At 35.6% G+C, this 14596-nt stretch overlaps 1 protein-coding gene across 2 annotated transcripts in view; it reads left to right on the top strand.

Moving 5' to 3' along the window:
• The first annotated feature begins 362 nt into the window (after positions 1-362).
• LOC119640698 (protein suppressor of hairy wing-like) overlaps positions 363-14596 on the top strand; it is a 20288-nt gene continuing 6054 nt past the window's right edge. The window contains exons 1-4 of one of the 2 annotated variants that reach the window (XM_038038884.1): positions 363-389; positions 1795-2036; positions 2099-2174; positions 2314-2586. In XM_038038884.1, the coding sequence (XP_037894812.1) occupies positions 1866-2036; positions 2099-2174; positions 2314-2357 (291 nt within the window). In that variant the 5' untranslated portion in view covers positions 363-389; positions 1795-1865 and the 3' untranslated portion in view covers positions 2358-2586. Of the gene's footprint in view, positions 390-1728; positions 2037-2098; positions 2175-2313; positions 2587-14596 lie in introns of those variants that run through there. The other variant, XM_038038885.1, reaches the window with a different exon arrangement.

Below are 14596 nucleotides of genomic sequence, written 5' to 3' on the forward strand. Positions count from 1 at the left end.
TTCCGAACAGCTTGTAATACAGACAAACTGTCGGTAACAATAACGGTTTTGAGTTTGTTTTTAAGGGCAAGGTTGGCAGCGTGAAGGATAGCTCTGGCTTCGGTTGTGAAAGTTGAAGTACTTTCGTGAAATATGTGGCGAATGTTTTAAAAATATTTAATTGAACAATTTCTTATGACCACACCATTTGCCATCGCTATCACTGAGATGCTTATTAGAGAAAGGATAAAAAAGCGCAACATAAAATTTGGAAGAGAGTAACGGGTGTTGATCGAATCCTGTACTTGTGAAGCAAAAGGGGGTACCTGTTTGCCGGTACATCTGGGTAGTCTGAAAAGGAGGCGCTGCCACGAGAAGTAGGTTCATCTTGCTGCTACATCCTGCCTCAGGTATTTGTAGCCAACTAGTAGTTTAAGTTCAAATGAGCGGCTAGGCGGCACCCGCTCCTGCGGGAGCGAGAGTGCGATGAGGGGGTGAGGAGTCTGTAGGGAGATATGGGACGGATACCAACGGAAAAGGTACAGACCTACGGACGGTAGACCGGACAAGATACGGGTAATGGGGTAGTCCGATTCTTTTTTTTTCTTCCTTTTGCGTGACAGATTGACCTTTTGTTTTTTTTTTTCTTTTATTATTGTAATGCGGTGTGGTGGGTAAGAAAACCGAACAAGAAAGGAGTCTCACCAAATCGTTCTACCGCAAACACGCCGCGTTACAAATAATAAATGGCGCCCTACGGAAACGTGAACGCGAACAAATAAATTCAATTCTTCTTTACGTAGTAAATTAACTCATTTTCGTGATAAACAATAGGACAAAAGTCCCATGTAACGTATGCTATAGATTGTATCGTATAATAGCGTTCAGCCCTTTCTTTTTATTGCTGCTTTTATAACCGAAAAATAAAGATAGAAAAACTTAGTGCATACATTTTCACTGCTGATTGCAGGCCATATCTGCCCTGATCCCCACAAAATCTTTTGCCATAACAGCCAATGAAACGTTGCAAACAATCTAGGTCAGGTCATTTTCATATCTATTTCCAAATTCAATGTAATAGCGGTTTAATAATAAGTTTCTTGAAATGGAGGACAAAGCAACTAAGATTTGTGTGGGTTTAACTCATCCATTTGCGATTTGTTTTCTTTTCATTTCAATTAGATGAAATTAAATATACAATGTGTAAATTTGAGCAACCATCGTCAATGTGTTGCTATCGGCAATGTGTTGATTTAGTGGGAAATCCTCAAAAAATCAACCTATTTTAGCATTATGTTGAGAAACGGGAAAAGTTCAGATGGCTAATGAAAGGGATGAATGTGGGTTGAAATTATTTTATAAAAAACCAGCGGTTTAAAAATATTAAGCATTGTTAACAATTTTTTTAACTCCAGCCATGATTGATTGTCAAATGCATATAAGTGATGCTAAATGGAAGCATATATATTTAAAGATGCTAATCAAGTGTGCTTTTATACTTCGTGGGGGCATTTATGTCGCGTCTTAAAAGTTCCCGGTAATAATACTCTCAGTTTTTTGGAAGGGTAAATCGCTACGGGTTGCTATGGCGACGACTCTGTCATACATTTCGCTAAAATAAGAGCTGAGTATATTTGGTGTTTTGTTGAAAAGACCGTCGTCTTTATAAACAACAATCAAAACAATGTTAACAAGAGTAGCATGACTGTTGTTACATTTTGGAATACCTTAACCAATCAAGTTGGCAGCATAATTGGAAATAACTAGAATGTAATTGGAAAGTAAATTTACATTTTTTACCTTATTTCATTTCAGAGTTTTCCTAAAGAATTTGAGCATTGCTTGGGAATGGCTGCATGTAATGACCGCTGCGTCATATCGATTGAATGGCTGCTGCCATTGCTGATAATGATGAATCAACAACGTTTGCTGAAGAGGACGAAGAGCTAAGCGAAGATGATTATAAACTCAAAGATAATGTTTATAAATTACTCGACATGTTAGTGGATAATGTTACATTAAAAAAATTCGGTTGGCCTGAAACTAAAGAGGAGAAAGTAAGCTTTAGCGAAGAGAAAGGAAGCCTTAAACTATTGTAAGTTTAAATATTCATTTTCAGGTCCTATGCAAGGTCAATAAAAATTGTGGTCACGATTTATCAAAAGATCCTTACAATTATCAGGAGTGGGATTACGGTAACTTTAACATTTGATTAAAATTTAACATTGGCTTTTACTCCTTTAATACTCGAATCTAAATTTATAAAAAGAAAACATTTTTAATTTATTAAATTGAAAATAATAATCAAGTTATTTTCTGTATTTGACACATTAGGTACCCGAATATGTCAAGTTATTGTTTACCGTGGTTATACATAATGACTCAATCAAACAACTTTTAAATAATTATTCCATTGATGAAGTAATAGAACACGTTTTAAGCAACGATGACGAGGGCGACGATGATGGTGATGAGAACAAGAAGGAGAAAAAAACAGATAAATCTGCTAGTAGTTCGACACAAATTGACAAAACGGATAATAAAAAAACCGCAAAAAGCGAAAAAGAAAAATCGAAAAACTAAAGTTAACTAAAAAACATATCGAAAACTGACAATAATTTTTATCTTAAAAGCAATCTGAACAATTCATGCTTGATTTATTATACGTAAGACGTGCTTTTGTAAATTGAGTGTATGATAAGTATTTTTATATATACTTTTTCTAAAAATAAAAGCAATAGTTTCTATTGCAGCGTTTGGAAAGACTTATAATAGCTTAGACAATAAGCGGACAACACTATCGTCAACATGAAATTTATTAAACAGGATGTACACAATAAAGTACATTTAAAAAATAATTAATGCTTCAGTGAAAGAAAGGTAAAGATTATATCGCCTAATAAGAATTTGCATTGAATGGCCAAAACATCACATTGGCGCCTGGTTCAAATCAAGGAAAAATTTTATTATTTTTCCATTTCCGTTACAAAAAACTAAAGATAAGACTTTTTTGAGGGCTTGCTTTTCGTAATAGCCCCTATATATGTTAGAATCTAAAAAATAAACCTACCTGATCCAAATTCCATGCCCCTAATTTTTTAGCTAAAATGTCACCAATTTTCGTCATAAAATATTAAAAACTTTTTGTGGGACTCACTATTCGTGAGAGCTCTTACATAGAGTGGAGAAAAAATTGAAAGATATAGGCACATAGAAATTCGGTCCACTTAATTTCAATGTCAAATTACTGCCATGAACAAATTTTCATTATAAAACAATTTTGGCATATCCTGAGAGTTCTTGTAACCGGTGGTAACTAAAAACTAGACCTACGTGGTTTAAATTCGGTCAATTCAAATTCTTTGTCGATTTATTCTTATGAACAAATTTTCACCATGAAATATTGAAAGTTGTATAGGAATCCTAGAGCGGTTATTGAGAGGAGGTTCAAAAAGTTCGCACAACCGAACCAAATGTTTCATACTAATAATTTTGTCGAAATACGTTTAACTAATTTTGAAGATAAGGCGTTATATGGGAAGTGAACGAAAATGCGGATCGATCCGAATCACTTTTAACGGCACACGCCTTTAGATCAAAGCACATAAGTGCACCAAATTTAATGAAAATGTCAACAAAATTGCGACCTGTACGTTGAACACAAGAAGACATACGTCCGCACACTTAACATACCCTGTGCCACAAATGGTGTAGGGTATAAAAAAGTCGAATAGAAGATGTCTGAGGAATGGGTACGAGGAAAACGCAACAACTCAAACTTATTGGAGAGCAGACGCTGTTACTTTGGTTAGGAATAATCAAGAAATCCATAAAAATCGTCAAACGCTTCTTTTGATTTCGATAGAATTGAGAAAAGCTCAGTACCCAAAAATGACAATCTCTTCTTCGCTAAGTTTTTAGAATTTAATATTTACAATTTTTTTTTTTTAAATCTTAGATTTAGCATAAATTTCGTTAAAAAATTATGCGAAATATTTAATAAGAATGAAAAATTAATAGATCATTATGAACAAACGAACTTGGATCAATTCAGAAGCCGTTTCTAAATCGATCGGAGTAATGAAATGCGGTTTTCGCAAGTCATTTTGGGTGTTGTCTATATCCGGACGTATCCTTGATATATTCTCGTACCACAAGCGGTTTAAAAAGGAATTGAGATCCCTTTCCTTTTTTTTCAATTTCTTAAAATCCCTTGAAATCATTCATTCTGCGTATAAATTCCTTCTTATCAACGTTCTCCATGCTTGACTAAATTAGCTTTTCAATCATACTTGAGTGAAAGGGAAAAACGTTCTGTGGGATCGTTGTTTTCAAATTACCAAGGATACGAAAATCTGTCGCCTACTAATAACTAAACATTCCTTTAAATATGTTCCACCGTTAGTGTAACATTTCTAATAGAAGGCATTTTTTCAAAAAAACTATGGCTGATAACCTTCTTAGACCCTTCAGTTATAAAACTCAATCAAACACTATGGGTAAATATGTTAAAAAACCAGCATTAAGTGAAAAGCTGCTCAAGATGCCACCGTTTCATTTTCTGCATGACGTCTTTAATGCGGTAAAAATCTATGAAATGTTGATCCGATGTTAAATAAAATGAGATTTTTACAATTATTTCTACACAGGTTGTTTTGCGAGCTTGCACACGCCGGGACAATTAAATTTCGAAAGCATCGTATATCGTAAGCGAAAAATGCGATTTTTAGTTGTTAGTAAGTTGCCTGGTGGTAATAGGTCTTTAAATCAAGAAAATTAATTTATATTTGAAGTAGAAAAGAAAACCTGATCTTCAGTTATTTGGTAATCAAGTGCAACGAGAATTTAAAGCTGAAGTCTAAAAATTGTCATAAGAAACATTATAAATGGAAACAAAATAAGCTATCCTTTAAATTCGAGGATTCTCATGGAATTTGTGATATGGTGTTAGAAGTTATGAAACAAAGAAACAAAAACAATTTTGAACCCGCATAGAAATCATAAGAAAACTAAACTAAACATCAAAGAAAAATTATTGTGAAACAAAACCTGTAGCCGCTGAGCTTACCCCAGCACCAGGTATGGGCTTTGGACTTTACAGTATGTTTCATGTGCACTGTTTTTTTTATTTAATTCAATGGCTTTTATTCAATGTGCGGTTCGCAATGTATATGTATCAAGCCAGTTTTTCGCTTGGCTTACTCTTTGTTTACTTTGTCTTCAATACTGTGACGTTTGCATCTAATTTGATCGTTTTTTTTAGAAAGTGTGAAGCAAAAGCGACTCCTGATTCTGAAGAATTCATCACTTGTTGGCTTCGCAAACGTTTTTGTTATGCGAAGTGTCCCGACTGTAGGACTTATGCAAGCTTTTCACCGAGACAAGAAATGGGTTTTCTGAATTAAGCAAAAATCATGTGACTTTGCGTGGAAGGCTTGAAAAAATGAAGACAATGTTCGATGAGTGTCGTTATCTAAAGCGCTCATCTTCTTTCCAAGTTTGTAAAAGCGCAACTTGTAGTGTAGTGTGTGGTAATTCACCTCCTTCTTCGCCTAAATCTGATTCGTCGATACATGTGCGTGCCCCCTCGTCGCCTAAAAAGATCGTTAACGTTTCGTTATCGTTGAGTCAGCTAGTAATAAAAAAGTTCCAAATAAGCCGGGAGAACCTCCTCTAAATTCTCTACATTCGAATAAGACCGTTCAGGTTTTCAGTAAAGTCGATTGAATCGCACTGGTGGCGGTGTTTTAATTGGCATATCTGCTGCAGTTCCGTTCTATTCCCTTGGATTTCATAATCCTCTCTACATTGAATTTATTGCCAAAATTGACAATGGACAGTTATGCGTAATCTGATCCTACATTGCCCCAAATGTGGATATCTCTATTTATAATAAACATACTGGCTTCAATGGTGATGTGGGAGAATCCTCAAACTGCTGATAAAGTCACAGCCTTGCAAGTTTCAATTTGCCACAAGTCATTTAGTGTTGTAGTGGTAATTCTATTTAATTTATGGTTCCCAGCCCAAAATCTGATAGAGCTATTGATTTTTTCAATGGATTATTTAAACGCAATTTATTTGAATTCAATCGCACTCATCCCTAACTATAATGGCAGATTGCTAGGTCTTTGTTTGCGAATTTCCCGAAGATAGCGGTAAGTCGCTATTCACCTTTTAGTTTGCCTGAGAAAAAATCCATATATCCCCCAACGTTTCTTTCAATATCTCTGAGCCGCCGGATGACATTGAAACCTTAGAAGTCTTTGCTAAATGCTTCATACGAAATTTTTCAACTGATTCTGATTTAATTGTAAACTGTTCAAATCCGATATCTAACTCGGTTTTGATTTCTAACTTGGTTATTTCGGAAAATTGTTTTAGATGGTTTACGGTCTCTAAAATATAGTTCTGAATCCTGACCTGATGGGATTCCATCATGTATACCTAAACCATGCTCTGTAGTGTTTTTTCAATGAATTCTAATTTGTCCTTGAGATGAGGTATTTTCTCTTTGTGTTGGATGGGTAGCCTCCTTATTCCGATTCCAATAGACAACTATAAAGGTGCCATCAACTTGAGCGTCTTACCTAAGCTGTTTGAACAAATTGTTACTCACCGTGTAGCTTTTGCTATTAAATCTTATATTTCTCTATTCCACTATGGCTTTCGGAAAGCAGGACCTACTATCACAAATCTTTTAGCGTTTACTTGGCATGTTTTCAAGGCTTTTTCTAGTGTCTCTCGCACGAATGTCGTATATTCTGATTTTAGCAAAGCGTTTAACTTAGTTAATTATAATTTATTGAGCTTCAAAATCCAGGCCTCCAGTTTCCCTTTCAACGTAGAGAAGTAGATACGCTCGTATCTGTATGAGACCCCTTAAGACCCCTTTTATTTAATTTACACATTAATGATTTCCCCCCTGTAATCAAACCAGCCATATGTTCATATAAGCTAACGATGTTAAACTGTTTTCTTCCTTCTCCTTGGAATCGAGATCGTGTCAGCTTCAAATTGACTTAAATAATTTGGTTACATGATTCGTTAAATTTTATGAAATTAAATCTGAAAAAATGTAAGAAGCTATCTTTCTTAAAGAGGGTATCATTTAATACTGATTATATCATTGATTCACACAACTTGGAAAACATTGATTCGTTCATCGGTTTAGGTGTTCTATTCGACCAACGATTACGTTTCAATTTGCGCATTGAGGTCTCTTTAAGTAAATCTAGGTCCGCGCTCGATTCCATTAAGAGGAGAAACAAGCTTTAATGTCCCTAATCCCTTCTCTAGGCACTTTTATTTTCATTAATACATTATGAGCTATTTAACTCTTTCAGGGTTGTTAGCAGAAACTTAAATTATGTCTACCTCTTAAACTCATTGTTTCACTATTTAAAGTCTATCAAAACAACTACATGTAATGTGCGCGATTTGCCCATGTGGTATTTAAGCTAACTTCTTAACATCTCGCTATGATATAACTATTAACTGGTGTGGTTACCAAGCTTTTGCATAGGTACGATTGTGTAGGGGTTCAATTGCAACTGGGTGTGCCTCTGTGCCTGCTGTGTATATGCTTTTCTTTCTTTTTTTATTTTTTTTTCTTGTGAATATACATGAATTATTATTTAGTTTTTGTGTGTAATTTTTTTCTTTTCTTTCTATCTCCTTATAAACTTTGCACAACTTTTTAATAATAATTAATATAAGATTTACTTCCAGGAGTTAATTGAATTCGACTATGAATTTATGTTCATTGAGTTTCATGTGTAAATGAATAAATGAATTAAGGACAAAATATAAGAATTAGCTTGCAGTGTAATAGTTCCATGAATTTGATTGCCTAATGTCCCATGAATAATCTATGAAATACTGGAGTGTAACAATATATATAATTTTATTATCTTGATACAAAATATAAAATTCTGAACAGTCAAAGCTAACGTGACGTTATCTATAAATCGTAGAGCAAGTACATAGATAAAATATAAAAACCTTGTGAGCGGATCCTAGGATTCGACAATCTACCCAGCATTACAAGGCCAAACAGCCTGACAGCACGTTTGGAAATTTCCATGAAAATATGTCAACGGATGTTTGATCTTCGTAGAAATGCGGAAATAGCAAAGGCATGTATGCCATTACAAGTCTTTTGTAGTACAAGTCCATGTGCGTGATCCAATGGAAATTTTTTAGAAAAATATGGGAAATATATAAAAAGTAAATATAGAAAATAGTTGTAGCTGCGGTAGTGCCAGTACAAATAACCGATGCACAAAAAAGGCGTGCTGATTTAGCATTCGAAGAGTTTCAGCAATGCAGTGATCTAGATAAAAAAAGAAAATCTTAGAACTCTATGTGGCGATTGAAATAAGATTGCAAAAAGAAATCGAGGAGTTAAGGAAAAGAATTAAGTCATTATAAAATGACAAAAGGGACTGCTTGAAAGTTGAACAAGCGAAGGCAGCAAATAATGAGTACATATTGCAGCGTGTCCGAGTGAATTATCCGCAACCACATTATTCGGATAGTAATAAATTAATAGCTCTATTTATAAATTATATTTCAAGTTGGTGTTGGCTTTCACATCTTAAAACCTTTTTTCGTTCTGCGCTCCTGGCATTAATGATTTAATGATAGGGAATTTGAAAGCGATCGTCTCCATGATATCAGGGATGAAAAGTGTATGTTACATCAAAATAGAGTAAATTATAATTAGGAAAACTTTGATGGATGGGTGAGTAAACTTAGAGAATGGGAATTGAGTTTTAAAAGTTTGAGCCATATCGGCCATAGCATATATTCTACCATGGCATTTGGTGTACGTTTGGTGTAGTCTTACGCATAGTTGTTGTACAAACTTCAATAACTGTTCTCATGTTCGTTTTTTTCCTCTCTCTTACGGTCTTCCATGTCGTTTTTTTGGTTTAGATAAAGATGCCTCGAAATAGTACTTAATAATTAATTCGCAAATTAATGCGCAAATGTTGCTAGCAAAATATGTATAATATTTTTTCAGAGGCTTTACTTTCTTGATTTCTGTGTTGATATTATTGCGTCTGAACAATTCGCCCAGTTTCAAAAAGTTCCCACAAAAATTTACGTCATTTTGTTTGATGTATATTTTTCCTTTGTTAAAATCTAATGGGTGGTAAAAAAGGAATTCAGGGTCTTTTTGGTCTTCTTTGGACTTCTTTTTAAAGTTTGCTCTTTTTTAATGATTTCAAACTGTCCTGTGGTTGATATTAAGCGCCTCCGCTATTCTCTGACAGCTTGCTTGCCACCAGTTGGAAAATTTCATCAACTACTTCAGTGACTGGCTGACCACAGCGAGGCGTATCTTTGACATCGAAATTTTCAGACCAGAATCGAGCAAACCATTCCTATGTCCTTCGTCCGCCTACAGCATTCTCATCGTATATTTCAGAAATTTTTCAGCATGTGACGGCATTTAGTTGGGCGGTGCGCGTTGTGTCAATACGAATTCTATGGAAACTGCCATGTTATCATTAGTTTTGATGTTACGTTTTTCTGTAGATTCATTTGGGTAGTGATTAATACGGCTTGTTTCGTTATCTTTTCCAAATTGACAAAACTTTGTCACAATTTGGTCTGGGCTTTATTAAATTTTCGTGAGTAGTTCATTTTGACCTGCAGATAGAAATTGAAAGCGGGGCGTTTGCTCGTTCCTTTTTATCCAAGAGCATTCTTCAGTGACGGAATCATTCTTTGCTATTTGACAAATCTCCAATGGCTGTCAGGATATCGCGTACATGCTTTATTCCATTTGCCTTTATGGCGTTTCACGGTGAATTTATGCTGCTGCAATTGTAGAGTTCATTCCCGACATCTTCTAGTTGAGTTTTCCGTGTTCTTTAGCGATTCAAGAAATAAATGGTCAGTAATGGCGACGAACTCGTATCCTTCTGGATATAGGCACATTTTGCGAATGCCCCTTACCATGGCTAAACACTCTTTCCCCTTGTTGAAAAAGCAATAACTTTTTCACTTTCAGTCCTGATTACGTTATCAAGGGTTCGTCTAATTGTGGCCGAGTGTACTTTTTATTATTTGCAGTCACAGGGATATATTTGCCAGTATGCGAATTGTCCAAAATGTGCGTGCGGCAAAGGGTAAGTAAATAGTTTATTTAACTACCAAAATCGCCATATAACATCACATTTCCTTAGAAAACTATAAAGGCTATTAGAAGGTTCAATATAACCCTCAGCTAACAATTTGTCGATTTCTGAGTTGAAGATAGACTGCATGGCGAGGGTCCGTTCCTGGTATCTAATATTTATTGGGCGGTCATCTTTCATGCAATTTTGACGTTCAGCAATCATAGTAACACCATTAGTATTCGAAATTTGGATAATTTTTTCTCAAGGAATCCTTGTGTAGTTCTTTGGTCACCGCAACCCTTTCACTTTTATGATCTTTCACATTCTGATAATTAGCATTACCAGTTAGCAAATTGGGATTTGTGCTATTGAGATTTTCGCTCTTCTTATTAGTATTGTGGGTTCTTCCTGCAGCTATGTGGTTGTTTCTGTTGTGCGTTTGGGCACCTGGTTGTTCGGATTAGCGTTCTTGTGATGTAGGATGATTGGCTACCGAGCAATGCTCAAAGGGGTTATCCAAAGTTTCACCATTTGTAGATAGTTAGAAAGATTCACCGTTTGTAATAATAACGGTTTGAAAGCTTTCAGAAAGTTTAATCCCAGGATTCCATCATCCGATGCGTTTAGCATTAATAAAAATGTAACAGTGTCGGTTTGATCACCAATTTATACTTGACATTGTACCGCTGTGTACACTTGAACTGTTACCCGTTGGCTAAAGTAACTTCTACTTCGGTGGGTAATTTCTCGATTGGTGAATTGAGGGATTTGATGAATTGTTGGCTGATAAAAGTTTAAAGTCTTTTCACGCAAGACATTGGATAGACGGCATGGATATTCGGCACCCGCTATTCCTCTCTTCAATCGGGTTTTGTAAGAATTCTTCCGGCTCCGCATTACTATTATGCTCCCTTTCAGTTCTCCTTCGACCAAAACGATTGTCGTTTCTTCTGGTATCAACTGGATGTTGATTATTGAGTGAAGCATAATGTCTCGTATTTATCATCTGATGTTGTTCATGATGAGATGTACTTGGAATTGCTATAGGTATATTCTCGAGATCTTCTTGTAGTTCCAGAAGTTCTTCAAGCCAATTTAAAATTCGAAGTCGTATGATATACTACATATAATCGGAGAGTGAATTCCGGAAAATTCGCTTTAAATTTTCCTTTTCGTCTATCTCACTGTGCCGCATTAGGTGTTCCAAGCCCGGGACATAATCTTCAAAAGTTTCATTGGTTCGTTGGGTTCGGCTACGTACTTCATTTTATAATCTTTCTGGATAATGGGACGGGAGGAAGAATTTAAGGAAATGTGCGTTGTAGGCTTTCAAGACGTCCATTACTTGTTGTTGATACCAAGTCGACGCTTTGTCTCTAAATACTTCGGGCGTGGTACTCGTTAATCCTTGAGAATTAATTCCATAAGAGGTTATTTTCTCAATTATTTTTATGAACATAACGGGTTTGTCTGCCATCGTATTTAATATTCCACTTTCGCATTGTTTCCATGATGGAGCGCTGCTCATCGATTGATAGAAGAGTTTCTTCAGGTACGACTCGTTTTAGGTTTTTACTGGCTCCGTGATGTTATGTGCGAAATGATGTTTTCGGAATTTCTATTAGTTCTGATGTTAGGAAAAAATAATTAGAAGATGATAAATGTATTTATATCTGGCACTCGAGTAGGCCTAAAGAAAATATTCTTAAATAACCAAAACCAGTAGCTTATATTTTTGGAAGACGCTTATTTGCAATTAAATTAGCGACAGTTAATGCTCTAGTTGGATTTCCAAACATTCTTTTATCGATATCTCTTGCAAGACTACCCAAATTTCAATGAATGGTATAACAACTTTTTTTTCTTCAAGAGGAAAGGTCGCTTGTGTCAGTGTAACGTTTCGAAAATTCGACCTATGCTCGGATGTTCTTGGTTATTTTTACCTTTCCTTTTGTTCGCATGTTTTCCGGCCTGGCTCGTCGGACGGGGTATGTCCAAATAAAATGCATTCAGATACGTGCTAGGTTCTTCATTCGCTACAATATTTCATTATTTTGAATAAAACATGTGTCACGGTACTGGCCCCTTTGCTGCCGGTAGAGCGTATTTGTTAACGGGGTTTGGCTCTCTGAGCCTCATGACAAAGAATACAAAAAGTCTCGTCGGTTGTCTATCGTCCGTGAGTCCGTCTGTAACCGTCCGACGTCCTCCCTACGGTGCCATCACATGCACACTCCCCATAATTCCATAATTTTATCTTATTTACATTCTCCTTAATGTTTATTATTTCGCAAAAGCGTCAAATTAATATATTCACACACGAATGCTATGCGCTTTGCTTGGTGACCGCGAGACGAAGAGAAACGGTAAGTTTATCCACTCATGCTTTGGTTTCTCTTTCACGACTTGCTTCAGTTAAGAGATATTTTTCAATCACTCTTCAAAAATTTTAATAAATGTTGAGCTTTTCTTTTATTCTTTTGATATGAGGGTCGTTTTTGCAAACGAATTCAGATATTCATGTGTGAGTGGCTTTTATTCGATTTTTTTCTCTTTCAGTCATTGTTTTATTAAAAAAAATATTTTTTTTCACACACTTCTCTTTATATGGCTCCTAGTATATGGGTTTTTCTTAAATATTTTCTTTGTTATTTTACTTATTATTTTTTTCTATCAAATACACAATTTCTTTACATAATTTGTATACACTCATCCGTACATGCATTTTTATATTGCACACATGGAAATTTATCGACAATAGCAGTAATGATGATTTCCTCACATTTCTTTTTCTCGATGCAAGCAAACCTTTTTTTTTTTTCTTAACCGTTAACAATTACTTTATCCCTGCGGACTTGTATTTCTTTAATAAAGTTCTAGTTAATAACTTCTTTTTCCATTATTTTTAGACATTATTTTGCAAAACTGTCAGCTTTAAGCGCTTTTTTACCTTCTTTACACGCGAACTTTAAAAAGATCTCTCACATTAGTTGCTGTTAGTCTTTTGTCCTTTTTTTTTCTTTCTTTGCACTTGAAGGCTCAACTTTAAAAATAGTTTTATTTATCCGCTTTTAGACCAAGCTCGCGGACACGTCCGCACCTCAGCAGAGGCCAAGTAATTCTTCCGTCTATCTTTGAAACAAAACACAGACAGGCTTCTCCTCCCTGCTCAATTCTTTTCTTCTTCTTTCTGTTGCTCTCTATAGCGGCTTGCCGCTACTCTCGCAAAAGCAAGCAAAATCCCAAGAAAACAAAAGAAAAAGGGAATACCGCAAAATCACATGATTTTGGGTATCTTAATGAAAGGGAAAAGAAGAAAGGAACAAAACAATTATATCCCGCAAGATCATGCGATTTATAAACGGTACCACAAAATCACACGATTTTGCCTAACGGCATGCCGTTATTGCGATACTTGCGGTTAACACAGACCGACAGACACTCTACCCAAGGTTTGTTCGCGGCCGTTACACATGCTTACTAAAAAATTTTGAAAACTTTTGACTAATCTAAACCATGCTCTAACCATATTTCTTTTACCTCGCCCCTCCGTCATCCACAGGAAGTCTTACCAGTGATTTAACTTTTAATAAAAATACATTTCTTTTATTTTATTTTCCAACGAAAGTGTTATAATGTTTTAATTCAATATTTCAAAACAAAATTTTCCAAAATGAACAATGGTTATTAATCAATTTTATAAATAAACTTACCAAAACTAACAACCACGTAGATGCCCATCGCCGCAGCTAAAAGGTTTATTAACGAATTATAGGTTTTAAAATTAAAAAAAAAATTGTTTAATATTAAGGAAATATAACTCAAAAGAAATGTCAATTATTGTTTCGACCACTTAGAGATACCACGCACATACCGGAGTGAAGAGTGTAACGGCCGCGAACAAACCTTGGGTAGGGTGTCTGTCGGTCTGTGTCAACCGCAAGCGGAGCAATAACGGCATGCCGTTAGACAAAATCATGCAATTTTGTGGTACCGCTAGTAAATCGCATGATCTTGCGGTATATGTGTTTATTATTTTATTTTCTTTTTTCTTTTCTAATCTCCTTATTCGCAAGTACAGTCAAAATCGTATGATTTTGCGGTACCATTGCTTGCTTTTGCAAGTACAGTCAAAATCGTATGATTTTGCGGTACCCTTGCTTGCTTTTGCAAGTACAGTCAAAATCGTATGATTTTGCGGTACTCCTTTTTTTTTCCTTTTGCTCTTGCAAGCATAGGCAAAATCGTATGATTTTGCGGGATCTATGCTTGCTCTTGTGAGAGTAACGGCAAGCCGTTATAGAGAGAGAGCAACAGGAAGAAGAAGAGGGAAATGAAATGAAAAGGAGAAGTCTGTCTGCGTTTCAAAAATTAAAGTCAGAGGATAGAATTCTGAGTTGAAGTCAGTCGGAGTCAGGCACTCGCTGAGTGCAGTTCTTGTCGCGTTTTATCCATTGTCAGTCAGAGGTTAGACTTCAGTAAGA

Source organism: Glossina fuscipes, unplaced genomic scaffold (assembly GCF_014805625.2).
Source record: "Glossina fuscipes isolate IAEA_lab_2018 unplaced genomic scaffold, Yale_Gfus_2 122, whole genome shotgun sequence".
Taxonomy (NCBI): domain Eukaryota; kingdom Metazoa; phylum Arthropoda; class Insecta; order Diptera; family Glossinidae; genus Glossina; species Glossina fuscipes.